The sequence below is a fragment of the Nelumbo nucifera genome, chromosome 1 (genome assembly GCF_055504915.1).
Source record: "Nelumbo nucifera cultivar China Antique chromosome 1, China Antique-T2T, whole genome shotgun sequence".
Lineage (NCBI taxonomy): Eukaryota > Viridiplantae > Streptophyta > Magnoliopsida > Proteales > Nelumbonaceae > Nelumbo > Nelumbo nucifera.
The window spans coordinates 101,900,691-101,921,705 of record NC_142649.1 but is presented as its reverse complement, the minus strand read 5'-3'; the positions used below and the strand labels follow the sequence as shown (position 1 = coordinate 101,921,705).

Below are 21,015 nucleotides of genomic sequence, written 5' to 3'. Positions count from 1 at the left end.
AGGACCAATCAACTAGGTCATAAGCCTTCTCTAAGTCTAATTTGCATACCAAACCCTTCTTCTTGGATTTCCTAAAACTTTCCAAACTATCATTTGCAATCAAAATTTGATTAGTGATCTGCCTTCCCTTCACAAAAGCTCCTTGGTTGGGTGCAATAATGGTTGGAAGAACTTTATTTATCCTTAGAAACAACACTTTGCAATTATCTTGTACAGACTATTCACCAAGCTGATAAGTCTAAAATCCCTTGGTTGTAAAGCCTCTTTCTTCTTTGGGACCAAAGCAATGAAAGTGGAGTTTAGGCCCCGATTAAATATTCCCCTTGTGTGAAACTCCTCAAAAACCAGCACTATATCCTACTTCACAATACCCCAACAATCCTGATAAAATGCCATTGTGAATCTATCTGGGCCTAAAGCTTTTGTCCTATCCATCGAGAACACTGCTTCCTTTATCTACTCTAGATCAAAATTCTTTTCTAACCCCTCCTTATCCACTACACTTAGAGTTGGCCAATCCAGCCCCTCCTGCCAAACCCTCGCATTTACAGGCCTTCTAAAAATAACTTTAAAATGATTTACAAAAGCCTCTGCTACACCTTCAACTTCAAATTTTGAAATGAAATTCTTCCTTCTCCTACCATTTGCCACATAATGGAACAACCTCATGTTTCTATTTCCCTCCTTTAACCATTTACATCTGGATTTTTGTCTCCAGCTTATTTCCTCCTGAAACAAGAGATCTTCCATCTGCCTCCTCACACTCCATCTCAGCTTCCTGTCTTCCTCTCCAAAAGATCCCCTTTCTTCCTTCAAATCCAATTCCTCTATCTGCTCCATCAAAATCTACTTTCTCTCCTCCAATCTTCCAAACTCTAGACGGTTCCACTCCTTTATTTGGGATTTTAGGAATTGAAGCTTCTTTGTGGAATTTCATACCCTCCCATTTTACTAATGGATTACATTGCTCCCACCATTCTCTGATTTTCTCAATGAAGCCCAAATGGACCAGCCACATATTCTCAAACCTAAATGGGGTAGGTCCATATCCTCTCATTTCCTCCTTACACATCATTATGGTCTAGTGGTCTGAAGTGAGTCTGGGGAGTGCCCTAGAAGTCAAATTCCCCCAATGCTCTTCCCAATCTGTTGAGAACAAAAACCTATCTAGCTTAGAGCATATCGGGCTTGATCGTAGGTTGGACCATGTGAAATTATTACTTCGGAGTGGAATTTCTTTAAGCTCAAAAGTGTCCACAAACTGGTTGAAATTTCTCATTCTAGTTGTCACTCTCTGTCTCGGATTGTTGGTTTCCTCTTTGAACCTCACTACATTAAAGTCCCCTCCCACTAGGGGTGTCAACGGTATTTGAAAATCCGATTTCGAATTCGATATTCGACATAATCGAAACGAATTCGGATAATTCGAATATATAATCAATCGAATTCGGATATCCTATTCTTACAGAATAGTTAATCGGACTCGAATTCAGATACCACTTGATTCGATTCGATAAATATCCGAATTCGACCGGTTATTTAATTCTTATATATAATATATAAGATATTTTATATAATCTATATATTTATATACTTTATATCAATAAAATATTTACTTTTATATTTATTAATTATCTAAAATAATTAATTAATCGTATTCGAATCAAATACTCGAATATTTGAATATTTAATCGGATTCGAATTCGGATATTAATTTTCAATATCCGTCGGATATCGTATCGAATTCGGATATCGGGTTTTCTATTCGGATTCGGATATTGCTTGATCCGATTCGAATTCGATCTATTTACACCCCTACCTCCCGCACAGCAAGGTCCTTCCCAGAGGCCCCTAATATCACTCAACTCTTCCCACAATTTCTTCCTCTGCCTATAGTCATTGGGGCCATATACATTTGTTAAAACCCATTCAAAACCATCTTCCATCTGCCTGAACTTCAAAGAGACTGAATGATCTCCACTTAATTCCTCCAATCCTATCATCACATCTTCTTTCCACAATGTTACAACTTCCACCTAAGGCTCCCCATGATGGAGCAGCTGCCCATTTTATCCCCTAGACCTCCAGGCACCTCTTGCCCATTTGCTATCAAAATCAGATCTCTTGGATTCCTGAATTAACACCACATCCGGGTCGAACTTCTTAATCACCTCTTTGATAGTTGCTCTCTTCCTCGCACTACCCAACCCCCTCACATTCCAGCTTAGGATTCTCATTTCAACTTTAAGACTCAACCCTAATACCACCAAAGATTGATTTAGTCCCTTTCCTTCTATCCCCTCTCACCCCAAACTTCTTATCCCCCTCAATATCTCTTTTTAACCTCTCAACTTCACTCAATTTTCTTTTCTAATCTTACTCTCCTCCTTTTTTGTAGAAAAGCTTTTAGATCATTTGGATTCTTCAGTTTACACCGTAGCTTTCCCACAAATTCTGCTACTGAATCCTCCTTACTAGTCTCCCCTCTTTTAGTATTTTTGTGCTCTCCACTCGTAGCCATCTCCTCAACTCTGCCCTCATACTCCCCACTGCATACCATTTCTATCCCATTTGTAACCTTCCTCTTTAGTTCATTTATTTCAACTTCACCAATTATACTCTAAATGATTCCCCAAATTCTTTTATCCCTGCATGTTTCCTCCACCCTCTCCTTCCCTTCCATCTCCCCCTGATGTCTCCTTGTGGCCTTCTGACATGGGCTTCTGACTCTGAACTGGGAAGGGAATCTAGAACAAAGGACACAGAAACCACATCAGTAGCAAAAACTGAATGTATAGAGTTGTCGGAGTTACCTAAGCTCGATTGAGAATTTAGGGCAAGGGGCAAAGGAGGACAGTTGGTTGTCAAACCCTATAAGGAATATTTGGAGTTTTTTGTCTCCTCATTTTGGAAGGAAATATTCCCCGCCATTTGGTTCATACAAAGACCGCTTCTCTTACCCGAATGTTTACCTCTCTATGATGTATCCCTGTTCAGTTCTGGGTTAACGTGAGCTAACTCCTCCTTGATTTCTTGCATAGCAGTAAAACTTGGTAAAGGAGAGGTAAAGTGATGGGAAGATACACTAGAGCAGCAGTGGCTTGGACAATTTGGGAGGAAAGAAATCTGAGGATATTTGATGATAAGAAAAGAAGTAGAGATGTTATGATTGAAGTGATAACTATAAGGTCGGCACATTGGGTGAAAACTTTGAAATTGTTTTTTTTTTTTTTGATAGGAAACGGTAACTTTCATTAGATAAAACCAGAGGAACAACTGTCACCTTCTAAAGTAAAAGGTGACCCCTGTATAACAAATAACTTACAACACTGCACAAAACAAAACCTCCTGATTCACCCCTTGTTTTTCTAGGTTGTCAACTAAAGCATTTGCTGACCTCCTAGACCAATACACTTGGGGACCCAGTTCCCTTGTGAGGCTCAATAATTCCCTTACATGTTGTCTAAGGGACCACGTTCCCAAACTATTTGATTGCAGCCAACCTACTACTAATTTGGAATCCCCCTCCACTTCTAACTGTTGAAAACCCAATTGCTTGGCCCATCTGAGCCCCTGGAGGAGAGCCAATACTTCAGCTCTAAGCGAGTCCCCCAAACCTATTGAACCAGAATACAGAGGTAGGATTTTTCCTTCCGCATCTCTAAACACACCCCCTATTCCAGAAGGTTTGGGGTTCCCAATAGAGCTGCCATCAAAGTTCAGTTTGACATTACACTGCATAGGAGGGGACCAAACTGCTTGTATGGTAGCTGATGAAGTAGAAGACCTTGCTAAAATACTCCAGCCTCTAAAAATATCATCTATAGAGACATCCTTGAACAGTTCAAGAGTTTTCAGCTGATGTATTGCCTTGATGGTGATCCTTTCAATAACTTCAAGAGCTGATTTTTCTTTCCCTTGGAAAATCCTATTATTTCTCTCTTCCCATACTGCCCACAAGATAGCTGCCCTCGTTGTTCTCCACATCACCCTTCCTTTCTTCTTTGGTTGTCGGAAAAAGCTAGGGTCAAATAAATCCGCTATGCTTGTGGGAGGAGTCCACCTACAAAAAAAGAGAGAGGAGAACCAATCCCAAATTAGAGCACTAAAAGGACAAGAAATTAATAGATGATTCACCGTCTCACCATTCCTCAAGCAAAGGCTACAAATATGAGGTGACAAGCACCAATTTGGTCTCTTTCTTTGAAGCACTTCCAAGGTATTGATTTTTTGGAGAACCACTTCCCAACAAAAAGCCCTTACTTTTGGGGGGACCGGAGCTCCATACTTCTTTAACAGGAAACGAGGATACCGGGTTAGAAGGAAGGACCAAAGCATTGAAAAACGAAGAACAAGAAAAACTACTTGTAGAAGTTTCAGTCCAAATTCTATTGTCAGGAGAAGAGTGATCTAGAAAAACTGAACTTAGAAGAGAAAAAATATCAATTGCCGAGTCCACTTCTGAATCCCTCAAACCTCTCCTTAAGGGAGATTAGGAATATAGGTTCAGGAATCTATCCTTAAGAGGAAATTCTCCAATCCACAAGTCCTCCCAAAAAAGAATCATATTACCCACACAAGCATCATACTTGATGAAAGGAGAAAAGATAGGCAAGATACCAACAATATCATTCCACAGGGAAAAGCATGAAGCCCTTGGGTCGAGTCCAGCGTCCTAACCATTTGCTGCCATTCCATGAATACTTCTTATCACCTTGTGCCATAGACTCTCTTGCTCCTTAGGAAACCTCCATAGCCACTTACCTAACAAAGTTGTGTTTCTTATTCTAATATTTCCAATCCTTAAGCCCCCTTTGTCTTTCTTTCTAGACACCACTTCCCATTTTACCCTATGATCCTTTTTAGTATCTCCAGGTTCCCACAGAAAATCTCTCATTATTTTTTCAACCTGGTTTGCAATCTTAATAGGCAATTTGAAGGTAAACAAAAAATACACTAGCAAATTTGCTAATGTTGACTTAATTAGAGTGATTCTACACCCTAAAGAGATGTAGTTCCTCTTCCAACCCACTAGCCTTTTTGAGAATCTTTCCAAAACTGGGTACCAAAAGCTAATTGACCTCGAGTTTCCTCCCAAAGGTAAGCCTAAATACTTGAGAGGCCAATCACTTACCTCACAACCTAGAGATCTAGCCAAAGATGCCACCTCTACTTTTGCCTATTAACTCCAGCTACACAACTTTTAATTCAATTTACTCTCAAGTTGGAGACCTTTTCAAAATTCTCTACCAAGATCTTTAAATTTTCCAACTCCTCCAGATCTCCTTCACAAAAAAGAATCAAGTCATCAGCAAATTAAAGGTGGGTTACAACTATTTCCTCCCTCCCTACTCTCCACCCTATAAGCAAATTTCTAGCATCGGCTCTAGTGATCTGGACACTCAACACATCAATTATCAGGGTGAAAAGAAAAGGAGAAAGAGGGTCCCCTTGTCTTAAACCTCTCTTTGCTGGGAAGAAATCCTTGGCTACGCCATTCACTAGAATGGAGTAGTGGCATGAAGAGATACAACCTTTAACCTACATGCACCACCTTTCTCAAAATCCTCTGATTCTCAATACTTCCAGTAAAAAACCCCAGTCCACCAAATCATAGGCCTTCTCCAAGTCCAATTTGCAAATCAAGCCCTTTTCTCCTCTTTTTCTGTAATCCACACATTCATTGGCAATAAGGATCTGAACAATAATTTGTCTTCCTGACACAAATGCCCCTTGGTCCAAAGAAATCAAGGATGGTGATACCTTTTTTATTCTTTCTGCCAAGACCTTTGAGATTACCTTATACATACTACCAATTAGGCTTATGGGCCTAAAATCCTTTGGGTGGTTTGAATTTACCTTTTTAGGAATCAGAGCTATGAAAGTAGCATTGGCACCCAAATTTATCTTGCCTCTCTCAAAGAATTCCAAGAAGACCTCCATTAAATCACCACCTATAATGTTCCAGCAATCTTGGTAAAAGGCCATCGTGAAACCATCTGGGCCTGGGGCTTTAGATAGTTCCATTGAAAAAACAGCATCTTTTACTTCTTGGACTTCAAAATTCTTTTCTAGCTGATCCATCAAAAACCTATTCACTGGGAGCCAATCAAGGTCAGGAATTTCTTCTCTCTCTCTCCTTGGGCTATCATAAATGGATTTGAAATGCTCCACAACGGCTCTTGTTATCTCCTCCTCACTTGTAATAACTTCCCCATTCCATTCCAGCCTCCCCACAAAATTCTTCCTCTTCCTTCTGTTTGCTAAGGTATGAAAAAATTTGGCATTCCCATCTCCCTCCTTCAGCCACTTACACCTAGATTTTTGCCTCCAACTTATCTCCTCTTTCCTTATGATTTCCTGCAACTCCTGTTTCAGCTTCCAACGCTCTTCCCTCACTCCTACTATCAATCTCCTCTCTGCCTCACCTCCATCAATTTCTTGAATCCTATTGGCAATCCACTCTTTTCTTTCTTCCACTCTTCCAAATTCCTCCTTATTCCAAGCTTTCATTCTAGCTTTCAGGGCATGCAGCTTCTTATAAAACTTGTACCCTTTCCACCTGAATTCCACTTGGTCTTCTTCCCACCACAGTTGAACCTTTTTTATAAAATCAGGATGGAGCAGCCACATGTTCTCAAACCAGAAAGGACATGGCCCCCCTCCTAAGTTTTCTTGGGATAACCTAACTGGACAATGGTCTGAGGTAGGTCTAGGGAGAGCCCTTACTGCTAGTCCCCTCCACACAGATTCGAAATCTGAAGAGAATAAGAATCTATCTAATTTACAACATAGGGGTTCTTCTTGGAAATTGGACCAAGTGAAGTTTGCTTGCAACATAGGAAGCTCTCTCAATTTATATGAGTCCACAAAAAGGTTGAACTTTCTCATGCTAGAGGTGACCCAACGATTTGGATTGGTAGTCTCATTTAGGAATCTTATGACATTGAAATCACCCCCCAAACACCACAGTCCATTCCAAGACCCCTAATGGCTGCAAGTTCATCCCAAAAATCATCCCTCTCCCTATACGAGTTAGGTCCATAGACATTGGTTAAGGCCCACTCAAAACCATCCTCTTTCCTTCTCAATTTGATTGTTACTGTAAAATTGCCAATAAGTTCTTCAATACAATCCATCTCTTCATTCTTCCATATTGTAATGATGACTCCTGATTCTCCCCATGATTGTGTAAACGCCCAACTTAACCCTCTAGCTGACCAAACACTCCTCACCCATCTTCTATCCACCTCTGTCAGCTTTGACTCTTGAATTAAGAAAATAGTCGGTTTCTCTTTCCTAAGGACTTCCCTAATTACACTTCTTTTAAGACAAAAGAATTCTTCAGATCATGGGGAATAATTGCAAACATTGCTTCTACAAGACCTATTGTAACTAAATTCTGGTCCCCTCCAGATGCTGGGTGGAAGAAACTAAACTTTGATGGTAACTGTTTGGGAAACCCTGGCCCATCGGGTATTGACGGGGTAATAAGGGAAGAGAATGGAAATATCATTGCCATGTTCTTAGGCCCTATTCAGCATGGTGATGTGGTGAACTCAGAACCGAAAGCAGCAGTATTTGGTGTTGAGAAAGTTAAAGAGTTGGGGATTAACAGGTTGATTATTGAAGGGGACTCAAAAGTAGTTGTAAATTGGCTGAAAAAAAGGGGAAGGAGCAATCTAGAGGCTAAGAAATGAGCTCATGCGCTTTAAGCAGGCTTCTAAAGACACGGAAATTCAAATAAGATGGATTAGGAGGTCAGCTAATAGCATGACTGATGGTCTAGCTAAGCAAGGCGTTCAAAGACAATCTATGTTCTGGGCTATGTTATAGTTAGTGGGATTTCCTTTGGGTCCTTTGGGACTTGTTGTAATTAATGAATTTCTTTGTTGGGTTAAGCTTGGGACTGTATTGTAATTAATGGATTTTCTGCGGACTTTTCGTCTACCCACAACTTCTTGTTGTACACACCCTTTTTAATTTAATGAATCATTTCTGTGTTGTTGATCAAAAAAAAAGGTTACATCAACTTATTTCTTTGTTTCCAACCCTAAGTGAAATCTATTATTAGTTTCATCAATTAATACAATGTCATCAGCAAACAACAGGAGTGTATTGGAGCCCGAAAATAATTGCAGCTATGGTACATTCCCAAAAGATATTTCCTCTCTTCTTAGGTGAATCAAAAAAAGATGACCTAAATAAGCATTCCATGTCCAACAGAAGAGTCCACCTGCATCCAAATAGAGAAGATTTCCCCAATTTTAGATATATATTTTCACAACTTACTCTACAAAGAAAACGCGTGAGAGTTGAGACGAGGAAACACCAACAGGGCCTTGCATTTTGAAGGTTACTAAAAGTGTTGATCTCTAATGAGACTACCTCCCCACAAAAAGCCCTAACCTAAGGCAGTACTGATCCACCCCATATGTATCTCAGGCACTCTATACATCGTCAATGGGACCACTATAGGCTCAAAAGATGCTCCAATCCAATTTGGAGAAGACCCCCCCCCCTACCAGCTAGACTTGAATTGTATTTGGCACTGCAATCAAATTGAAACCTAAATTCAAAATTAGATAATGAAAATGGGAGAGCTCTTTAGGTAGATTTAAGGATTTTGAGCAAATTCCTCCACATGCCATAAAAGGATAATCCTCCAAATTCATCAACTGTTGACATCCAAGAGCTGAGAAAAGAGAGGAAATAAAAAATCAACTTTATAAGGAAAAATAGATATATAAAGCAGTACAAGCATCCCAAGAAGAGGTGTGAGATGCACCTCTAACATCAATAAAATCATAAGAAAACAGATCACAATTGAGCCCAATATAAATGATCCCTATTAAGCCCTAGCTTAGGTAAGGTATCAGCCATCCCATTAGCCACTCTTTCTTTCCTTTTTTTTTTTTGAAGATATAAATAAGAAGGAAAATTTTATTAAAAAAGATCTCACAAGAGAAGCTGGTGATGAGGCATCACCCAATACAACCAGAAAAAACAAGAAACAACAAGCAAACCACTAACCAAAAACACAAACAACAAAAGACTTCCAATTACAACTCTGAAGTACAAATCCTTTTTTTTTGACCCCCTCAAAATCTGGTAAACACAAGGCCCAATCTACCAGCTTTGAATCAATGCCCGTAGACAGCTTTAAATGATATTCTCACCCATTGAATTTCAAGGTCATATTGCTAGTTAACCATTTAAACTTCTTAATCTCATCCCTAAATGCCCAAATGACGGTCACCAGCTTCTTTAGGCATCCCACCACTAACTTGGAGTCTCCCTCAACAATCAACTTGTCCAAAGTCAAGTCTTTAGCTATCTACACCCCTTGAATCACTGCAGGGAATTCAACCCTGATTGAGTCCCCCACTCCCACTAGTCTTGAGAAGAACGCATTCATTATCTCTAAAAACACCCCCTGCTTCCATCAAAATTTAGTTTGGTAAATAAATTGTTCAGTAGGAGGTGACCAAAGACAAACTGTCGGCTTCTATTTTGAAGAACTATTCGCCACCTCACCCCAGTTTCTCCAAACATTATCAAAAGAAAGATGTGAAAAGATATCCAAGTTCTGACCCGATGCATCACCCTTCACTCCTTTCCTTGAGAAAAATTCTTGCATTCTTTTCTTCTCAAATAGTCCAGAGCACTGCTGCCCTTGTACATCTCCACAAGACTCTTTCCCTTCTGCTGGGCCAAGAAAATGTACCAGTCGGATCAAACAATCTCACCACCACCAACAGCAAGTTTCACCTACTGACCTACACCCAAAACAATACCAATTACCTGCAACAATTGGACAAGAGATTAGTAGGTGGTAACAATTCTCACCATTGGACTTGCATAGAATACACCAATTAGGGGAGCAGAGAAAGTCTTCTTTTTTGTAGATTGTCCAAAGTCTTAATCTTCCTATAATAAACTTCCCAACAAAAGGCACGTATTTTAGGGGGGGACAAACCTACACCCAACTCCTTTGGAAGGAAAAGGTTGACCTTGAGGAGAAAAGTAAAGAGAATTAAAGAAAGAGGCACACGTGAAGAGACCTTTAGGATGGGAAGTCCAAACATGCCTATTGGGCTTGGATAAGTCAAGACAAACTTTTCCAGGATGAGCAAAAAATCTGCAACCTTAGCAAATTCACCCTCTTTTAAACCTCTTCTGAATCCAAAATCCCAATTTATACCACAAGAAGCAAGGGAGGTGTAAGAAAACTTGAGATGGACTCCTTTTAAAACAGAGAAAGGGTACAAGTTTTGTTAGGTATGATAAATGATGTGTGCTAGACCATGAATAGCTTTCCATAGTGATGCCTAGACCTATTACCCGGCCCCCGAACGGGCTTGAACACGCAAATGAGCCCACCCGCGGGCTCCCTCCCACCCTCCCTCCCACCACTTTGTGTCACAACCTTTCTTAATAGCCCATCTCGAAAGTCATTTCCCCATCAAGGTCGTATTGTTTTTTCCTACATTACTTATTCCCAAACCTCTTGCTCGTACATACTATATCTCCCACTTAACCAGGTGATCCTTCTTTCCCTCCCCTCCCCCAACTCCCACAGAATATCCCATATAATTTTTTCGAAAATTATCCTATCTTCCAGAAGTCCCAATCTTTTTGCAAACCTTTCTAAAGTAGCAAGCACGGAGTTTATCAAAGTTATCTTACCTCCCAAGGAAATGTAATTCCTCTTCCAAACTGCCAATCTTTTTGCAAACCTTTCTAAAATTAGATTCTAGAATCTACTATCCTTGAGGTTTGCTCCAAGAGGGAGAGTGGGAAACTTAAGCAACTCATGGGCTACAAGGTGATTGAACACCCTAAAGAAGATGTCATGGTCTTTGGTCATCTTTAGAGATGGAATGGGGGATTGATGCATTGTACCTTTTCTCTTTAGTTTTTCCTTTGTTGGGTGATTTCTCATTACCACAGTGCTTGAATATTGCTCTCCATGATCATCATTTAATGAAGTTTATATTTTATTTACCTTAAAAAATGCACATATAGAAGTTTGTCAACAAAACACTAACACCGATACATCCCTTCATCCACAATGAAATCACCCTTACTCCCATAAATCTTATGATTAGGATTTGTAGGAGTATCAGCGGGCTTAGCTCTAAGTTTACCCATCTCCTTCAACAAATCCAAGATATACTTCCTCTATGAAATGAATACAGTGTTTTAAAAGCGCAAGGCACAAGGGCCAATTTGCGCCTGAGGCGCAAGGTGAGGCACGCGACTTTTAAGAAAGGCGCAAAACTACAAAAAAAACTAAAAAATCAAAAAAAAAAGTCAGAAAATTCAAAAAAAATCCCAAAAATTTTAAAAAATGCAAAAAATATTAAACATAATGTTAATAAAAAAAATATAAACATAAATTTTAAAATAAATGTTTTAAAAAAACCAATTATCTAAAATTAAAATACATAAACATAACATGTAAAGTGTATTCAAATGAAAATTTAAAAAAAAAAAAAGCAAACATATAAAGCATTTTCAAGCATGTAAAACCCACAATCTCTTTTTTTCCTTAATTGCATTGCTTTAAGTAGCTAAGGTGATGTAAAACATACTGCATTCATGATTCTATGAGTTGCCTTTGTACTATGCCCCTCGAGGCAAGCCCAAACAAGTCTATGTTAGGGTTTGAAATTCTTATTTCTCAAATGAAAAATAATGATTTTATAACTTTAATTGTCTTTTAAGAAGATATTTTATTGGAATTAATGAATGAACAACATTAGTAAATAGGGGGTTCTCGGAGCTTCAGTGAGCACACGCCTGGGCTGAGGCACAAGACGCATCGCCTTTTGAAAGGGGTGCGCCTAGGACCTGGGCGAGGCGCATCAGACGTGCTATATATCCCCGAGAAATTCCCGAGTTAATCCAAATCCTTGATTTATATGGCACTAAACAAAACGGAATGGTGAAACAGGATTATCGTCAACCCTATATAGTTCAGCATAGACAAGGCATAGATGATGATCTAGATCCTTAATTTCAAAACCTATAGCCAAATACCACTTCAGTTTTGAGATTTTGGATATGTTGCTCCCAATGACAACTATGCCTTCAGCATAGACAACCAAAATCGCCACAATTTATCAATATCAAAAGTGTTTCATTGATTAAAATTTACAAGACTATACAAATTTGAAGAAAACCCAACTAAAGAGATAACCCAATGGAGCATCACGCCAGTTATCTCCCCCCAAAACATGTATTACAATTCAGCCCAGAAAACCTGGTTTCTATTTACCCCTTCCTTGGCTAACGTATCAGCCATGCCATTTGCCACCCTACTAAATAATTGGACCTTAGTTTCCATGTTCCTACTCAAACACTCATCAGATTTCTATAAATCTAAATAGCTTTTCCTCATTCATCAACCAGCTTATTATCACTTGAGTCACCCTCTATAATTATGTATGAAAGAAACATTCCCACAGCTTTCTGCACTCCAAACACAACCACCATAATTTCATCTCTGATCAAATCCCCAAGATGATGGAAATCAACTTAAGGCGTATCAAAAGAGAACCAAAGCTGCTCCTATGTAACAATCCAAAAAAAAGCTGCTCCTATGTTTATTTGGCATCAATACGATGACGTGGGGCTCACATGGGAGCTGGGTTAGCAGCGAATCAACTTGGCAAGATCATAGAGTCTTCAATCCACCTTAAGATGTCCTTTGTGTGGTTGAGTTTGCTGCTGGACAGGACTTATTTGACTGTCTTACATTTTTGGACAGCAAGGGTATTTTTATAATTTTGCATTTTTAGGTATTATGTTTGGGGACAGATCTTAGTCTAGTAATTTCCGTTTGTTTAGTTTTATGTTTGTAATTGTTTGGGACAGGTTTAGTCTAATCTAGCTTCTTTTCATAAGTAGCTTGTTGGGCAAGCTAACTTAGGGGGACAAGTTTCTTCCTTTGGAAGCTTCTTTCTTATTAAGCTTGCAAGACTCATTTGAAGAACAGTTTTGACTAATGAATAAGCAAAGTTTCTCTACAAATTTTGGTGTGATTGCACTCACCCACAGGTGTGATTGCCTAACGTTTTCAACTTTTCATCTTCTTCCCATCTCTTCTCTTCTCTTCTCTTCTTTCTTTTGTTAGCCCTTTAGTTCTGTGCTACACATCTAGACCTAAGTTTAGTTGCAAAATAGTGCTAAACCACAAAGATACTGCATCACAATACCAATTGGACCTGAATACATCGCTAGTTCACAACTACATTACCCTCTTGATTTCTAAACAGACCCCATACCAGAAGGCCCCAGATTTCCAAAACTACTACCATCAAAATTCAATTATAAAAATCCTTTACTCGGTTTCATCCATGCACAAGCCTCCCTCCTCTTTGTTGAAGATGAGCCCACTATCACAACCCAATTCCTTGAAGTGTCATCCATGGAAAAAGGTAAGACTAACTCCATCATTTTTATCCATGAAACTGCCCTATGGATGACACATTAAAAAATTTCCTCCTCGCTTCTTTCATTGTCTTTGAAAAATCTAACATTTCGCTCCTGCCATGAAGTCCATACCATTGCTGCCCCTGCACATCTCCACATAATTCTTCCTCTTCCTTTTGGCATTCTCAAGGTTGTTGGTGAGAACAAGTTAGCCACACAAGTAGGAGAAGATTCCTCTAGTACCTAAAAAAAAAGGAAAGAGCCCTCCCCAAGTACTAAGAGCAAATGGACAAGAGATTAGTAAATGTAATTATGTAAACAAGACTCACCATTAGATTTACGAAGTGTACACTAATGCAGTGAGATATACCAGTAAGGCCTCCTTTTTTTGCATTAAGCAACATGTCTTGATGCTTTCATGAAGAAAAAGAAAAAAAAAAAAAAAAAAAAAAAAAAACTTCTCAAACAAAGAGTTCCCACTTAAATGGAATAGACTTAAACCAAACCTCTTTTACAGGAAAGGGGTGCAGACACTGGAGAGTGGGAACTGAGGTTTTAAAAAAAGAGGCACACAACCAGGGGCTTAATGTAACAGGATAGATTATTTCATTACTGTTTTGGTATGGTCAACAAATTGGTGTTTTCTTTGTACTGTTCCTGATGCCTATTTGAGCAACTTGGGTTTTCCTCTTGACCATTATTAATATATGTAAATTCTCATCAAGAAAAGAGGCACACAAGAACAGACCAGAAGCATGAAGGGCCCAAATCCAGCTATCTTCTTTCCCAGGATCAAGGTAAACCCCATCCAAGAAACCCAACAAATTAGAGATTAATGAAATTTCAAGACTCTCTAAGATTTCTTCTCAACACAATCATCACCAACAACAACCAACACCCACCACCTATCCATTTATAACTACAAACAAACTCACCTTATTAAAAAAATGAAAAAGAAAAAATCAAGTTCATTAATGAATTACCATCTGGAAAAAAATGATTCAAATGGAATGACAAAAACAAAAATTACTAGTAGCATAATTGTTTGTTTAACCACATAACTTGTCAAACAACAATTTCACAATCACATCCCTCAAGCAATTCCATCCAGCAACAATTTGTTCAATAAAGATAAAAACAAATATGTCTTAGCCAAAGCACACAAAATAACAATGATTGAAGAAGAAACCTTCTTGAATTTCACAATCACATCCCTCAAGCAGTTCCATCCAGCAATCCGAAATCCAACAGATGCTCCCATTATCCGGCTCAAAAACCAGGTCAATAACCTTGCGGCAAACCTGAAATAAGATGGATAACAAGAAATGAGTTCAAATAGAACTAGCATCTTTAAGAAACAAGCATAAACTGTAGTTATGTACATTAATCATGATGCATTTTTCTTAGATAAGAAATTAAAAGAATATTAAAGTATTTTACCATGATACAATCAAAATGACTTTAAGCATAACTAAGGATGGTTTAGAACCTCAAAAGAAAATGTGCATGTTCTTCAAACCAAATTATCTCAGGAAATCATAACAAATCAACTTAACATAGTGGTTAATTTTTTTACTTACTTGTATATGACTTTCAACAGAGATAGGAGTATACACAAGGGAGATATATTATAAAATGAGTAAGTTATATTATAAAACAACAAAGTTCCAAAACTCATATAATCATTAATGTTTTGAAACCCAGCATAAGCTCAAACCAGGCAAACACAGCTCAGAACAATATAGTCAAACCTCAAACCATCTAATAAAAAAAAAGTTTGACTTGATAAAAAAGGAGGCCTGGTCTTTCTTTACTTTCATTTGACTAGAATGCTTTACTTTAGATATGTGGCATCCTATCCAGAGAGGGGTTCTTTCCACTCTCAAATAAAAGTCTTCTTCCTCAAACACACGTCTACCCACTCTAAAAAAAGTCAGTGGTTAACTCCACTCTCTGAAAAAATGCTAACTGCAAACATGTAGCTACTTATCAAAAAAAATACTCACTTCAAAAGATGTAGGACCTATATTAATCTTTCAAATTAATTTCCTAATTCAAATAAAAGAATGGTATGGGTCTCATTCTTTTTTATGAAATAGATTATCAATTACAAACTTGATTTAATTTTTAAAATTAAATAAGGAACTCAAATTAGATATACAAGATAAATAGTGAATCTAAATAAAGTGGGTTATAATTTACAAATAAAACTTGATTTAATATTTTAAATTTATACTACTATTAAAAGTGCAAGTGAGAGTGTGGAACTTTTTTTTACTAAAATACACCAATTTTTTAATTTACTCTTTCTCTATTTATAAGGATAGACATGTAATTTGAGCAACCACTTGTATCCTTATTCAAATCCCTCTCATCAAGTCTTATATGTAAGGCAATAAGTCCCATTAACATTCATTAAATCATGTTTTTGACTAGAAAACCCCTATTTTTTATAATTTGGTCCCTCCGCACAAAATATAATTTTTTATAAATGAAAAAAGATTTTATTAGAAAGTGTATAGAACAGGTACAAGTGTCCCGTGAAGAGGCACGAGCTGCGACCTCTCCAAGACATAAAAAACAAAAGCTTACTACAGAGATGCCCAATACAATTGTTCCTTGTTTGCCCCTTGCTTGGCTAAGGTATCATAGCATTTGCTGGTCTCCCCACCCAACATATTCTAATACACAGACTTCTTGATTTTATTCCTAAAACACAACACCACCGACTCTGGTTTCTGTAACCACCTCACGACCACCTTGGAATCTCCATCTATTATTAGATGCTCCACTCCTAGCTGTACTACAAACTGCACCCCTTGAAGGGCAGCTAATAATTCTGCCCTAGTGGAGTCCCCCACGCCTAAGGGAACCAAGTATAATATAACCACATTTCCTCTTTTTTTTTATTGATAGGAAATGGTAACTTTCATTAGATAAAACCATAAGAAACAACTGTCACCTTCCAAAGTAAAAGGTGACCCCTGAATAACAAAAATCTTACGACACTGCACAAAATAAAAACTCCCGATTCACCCCTTGTTTTGCTAGGTTGTCAACTAAAGCATTTGCTGACCTCCTAGACCAATACACTTTTGCATCCAGCTCCCTTGTGAGGCTCGATAATTCCCTTACCAGTTGTCTAAGGGACCATGTTCCCAAACTATTTGATTGCAGCCAACCTACTACTAATTTTGAATCCCCCTCCCCCTTACCTGTGGTTGCTAGACCAACCACATTTCCTCTTTCATTCCTTATAACCCCTCCTAAGGGGCACAAAATGTAATTTGAACTATTACATCTCTCCCCATTCACTATCATCATCATAAAAAATTGCCATGTGCAGCACGTGCATGCTTACTAGTCGAATAAAAAACCTATATGTCAAAAAAATCAAATAAAAAACCTAATATAAATCGATAATGGATGTCAAACAAAGTAGATCAAAATAGTGGCTCAGTACTTGTGATGGAGTGGTCATTATCTAGTTAGTCTTACATCTGAATCTAATCAGATCTAGGGGTCTCGGGTTGGATTTGGATACTATCAGATTTTGGATCAGATACAGATTTAATTCAGGTCTGTTTATAATTTTAAAAGGAAAATAAAGAAATGATTAAGAAGACTTATAAAAATTATTCACTTTTAACATTTACATATAAATAAATTTATATACATATGAAATACCAATTTTATTTTATCCATGTATATGTTTATGCATATACTTATATGATAGGTATGTTGTATAGTTTAATCAGATTAGATGCACACAATCTGATTATTAAATGGATGCAAACTCCAAAATCCAAATCCAACCCAATTATGTAAATTGATCATCCAAACCTGAAATAATCAGAGCAGGTGTTGGACTTTTGGGCTCCGTTGACTGCTCTAGAAGGAATAGTGATGCAAGCATGCAAGGTAATGGTTCTTCTCACAAAAGGAAAGCCAAAAAGAATCAAGATTGAAGGAATGGGAAAGAATATGCTAACACTTTCTTTAACATAAGATATGGAGTAGAGGAAAGGAAAGGATTTATGACTAACCAAAATATATGCTAACATTTTCTTTAGCTAAGGTCTAATGTGAAGAGTGCAAACAAAAAAATCTGTGGCAATGATGATGATAAAAAGTGAATGGAGTAGTGTTCTGTTGTATAAAATCTACCTGGTAGAGATTTGCTTGGATATCCCATTGTTACATACTTATATAAGAGGGAATTGCTTTCCTCTTTATTTGGAAGACAGGAGGTTCTCAATGAAGGGACCAAAAAGTAATGGTGAAGATCACTGTTATGAAGGTAAAGTAGTAGAAGAACACGGAGTTTCTTTTTGAGGATCTGAGTATGACTATCTCCAAATTATCCCCCTGATTTGAGCAAAATGGATCCTTAAACCGGTGCCGTAAGCTTGATAAGAGATAAATTCATATAACCCAAAGATGATAAGTATTGATGCAAATTTCTTCAAGAAAAGGATCCTTAAAGTAGATTATTTTTATTATGTACCTTGCTAATTTTTTTCTGATTTACATCAATAAAGTTCTTGCTGATCTTGATATCGATCAAAAAGAAAAGAGCAATTGTTGTGGTCAAAAAGAAAAAACCACACACAAGTACAGCCCATGAGCCCATGTAGTCAGATGCTATACATTGAGAAACAAGAAAACTTCCGCAATTCAAATGGAAGTTAGACGCCACTTGTGTTGCATATAAAAAAACAAAATTAAAAAAAAAAATACAAGAAAGCATCATGCCAATGACCTTCCTTGGAACAAATTCCAGTGAAGAGGCCTTTGTTTCTAAAAATGTCCGCTTTTCAAAGATGAAACAGTTCCACAGAACTTACTTTCCAGATTAGAAGCACCAACTGTAATTTATGATGACAAAAAAAAAAAAAAAGCTAAAATCCAGAAGATGTTAGAATTCAGGGCTTTACATGAAGATGACCCATGCGATAACTGAAATGAGCAGGAACCCGAAAAGGAACGTGACAGGCGACAACGCCATTTCCGCTTGAGAATTTCCCGACTCCGTATAATCTGTCTTCTATAATTGATGCACCCGAGTTCAAATAATGATCAAATGAAGTACGATTCCCCCACATTCCTTCATGTCAAAAACCCTAGCTTTCCTTGTCTGGTCTGCCAAATCAGAGCCTTGACAATGAATTGCAGACGAACCTGTCCTCCAGACGCAGAGATCCAAAGTATTCATTTATAAGCTACTGAGTTCCGATCAGCGATATTATAAGAGAGATCATGAGAGGAGGAGGAACTGTTCAGTAGTGTCTCTCTGGATCCAGTGTTATTCGCTTACACCCAAAAAAATAAAGAAAACATACGCTGTACCATTAAAGAACGTATACGTATCCGTGTTTCGTTTTACGAGATCGCGCACGATATGTCCCTGTTCATGGTGAAATGACCAAATTAACCCTTCACCATTCTCGTTCCATTGGCCTGGCGGCAAATGTTGGGATGTTCCACAAAGACCCGGGTTCGACTATTGGTATCCACAGTCAACAGTAAGACCAACCTTGCCAAAAGGAATGCGGACCCACCATAAGAGGGGAATTATCCGCGAAGCTGAACGATCGGAATCTGATGACCTCAACCCATCTGATTGGTGTACCGACCATTCGACCAACTCCCAAGTAAGAAGTTTACGAATTTACTTTCGTGGCGGGGCCATTTAAAGGTGGGTCCCATTAGTGTAAGACGGACGGGACGGGTATATCCCGAGATGCCTTTCCAGGCCACTTACCAGTAGGCATTGTCCCCTGGACAATGTATTCAGTTAGTCACCGTTGTACCACTCCGGAGTCCGGACCGGAAATTTAGGGAAAAATTTTGGCTGACGTGTTGTGTAACGCAGGGAGAGCCTGCCTTGGGCTGATTGGGCTCTCGATTTTTTTTTTTTTCATAAACAAAATTTAATTATCGGTATAATAAAAACTGTTACAAGCATCACAATGGGAGGCGCAAGGTACAGCCTGGCCCTTAAAAATTGATCCCTAGTTGCTCCTTGTTGGGTAAGCAATCAGCAAATGAGTTAGCCTCCCTTCCCACCCATTGTATCATCAAATTCATATGTTGTGTCTCCCATTTGAATTTCTTCAATTCATTCCTGCAGCACCATATCATTGAATATAAATCATTAAGTCAACCCACCACCACCTTAGAGTCCCCCTTTATCACCAAGCACTCCACCCTTATTTCCCTTGTAATTTGTATACCTTGTAGGATTGCATACAGTTCTGCCCTTATAGAGTCCCCAATCCCCATTGATCCTAAATAGAGTGCTCTCAAATTCCCATCCTTGTCTCTAATAGTTCCTTCAATTCTAAAAAGTCCTGGATTGCTTCAACTACTCTCATCAAAATTTAGCTTCATAAATCTTTCAATGGGTGGTGTCCAAGTCAATCGTATCTTAGTCTTTCGGAATGAACTAGAAGCTACTGTAGACAAATTCCTCCACATGTCATGAAAGGAGAACATTTTAAACATATCCACCATTTGGTGACCAAACTCTCTTGTCTAGTTTAGAGGGTTCAAGGCAAACAATATCAAAACGTGAGAGAAGTTTTGTCAAACAAGAGGCTCTTCATCCCTCAGCCCCCTTCAAAACCCAAAATCACAGTTAAAATTCAAAGGTGAAGTAGAAAGGACTACAAAGCTCGAAATCACCTTATTTTTGTATAAAGAAATGGAGTACAAAAAATGAAAAAGATCCTTTAAGGAGCAGTCATCAAGTCAAACATCTTCCCAAAAAATGAATTAGGTTTCCTGAACAAACACCATACTTGATAAAATTGAGGAACTAAGGAAGCACGTTGTGGATTGCTTTCAAGAGTGTTGTCAAAGTAACCCGATGTGATACACTAGCATATCAGCCGCTCTCCAGTCTCCCATGAACACTATTCACTACTTCAACCCACAAATTTTCCTACTCAAATGACCATTTTCCTATAAGAGTTAGATTTCTCTTTCTCAAATTCCTAAGACCTGGTTCACCCTCTTCCTTACTTTTACACACAACACTCCAATTGATTAAGTGGTCTTTCTTGTCTCTCTTGGTTATCAGAGGAAATCCCAAAAAATCTTTTCTAACTTCTTTTATTCCCTTGAATGGATCCTAAAAACGGAGAAGAGTAGACAAGTAAGTTAACCAAAGTAGATCTTATCAAGGCAATCCTCACTCCCAAAGAGATGTAACTCTTTTTCCGGGTGGCCAATTTCTTACCACATCTTTTTATAACTAAGATCCATAATCTACTATCCTTAGGGTTAGCTCCTAGGGTAAGTCCTAAATATGTTAAAGGCCATGGGGTAATTTTACACCATAAGCACTCCGCAACCAAACTTAGGACACTCTCTTCCATATTAATCCCTGCTACAAAGTTTTTGTCCAAGTTGATTTTCAAATTTGACACCTTTTTGAACCTTTGAACCAATTCTTTAACTTCCTCACGCTCCTAGGGTTACCCTATTCACAAAAATTATGATGTCGTTTAAAAATTGGAGATGAGACACCAGGACCCTATTTTTGCCAACTCTCCAACCCTTAACTTCATC

General features: G+C 38.2%; 1 protein-coding gene across 2 annotated transcripts in view; it reads right to left on the bottom strand.

Annotated features, from left to right (window-relative positions):
- SAB (HYPERSENSITIVE TO PI STARVATION 4) overlaps positions 1 to 18,814 on the bottom strand; it is a 106,299-nt gene extending 87,485 nt beyond the window's left edge. The window contains exons 1-2 of one of the 2 annotated variants that reach the window (XM_010279241.3): positions 18,378 to 18,814; positions 14,630 to 14,741 (exon numbers count right to left, since the gene is read on the bottom strand). In XM_010279241.3, the coding sequence (XP_010277543.1) occupies positions 14,630 to 14,741; positions 18,378 to 18,448 (183 nt within the window). In that variant the 5' untranslated portion in view covers positions 18,449 to 18,814. The remainder of the gene's footprint in view (positions 1 to 14,629; positions 14,742 to 18,377) is intronic. The other variant, XM_088890417.1, reaches the window with a different exon arrangement.
- Between the last annotated feature and the right edge of the window lie 2,201 nt (positions 18,815 to 21,015).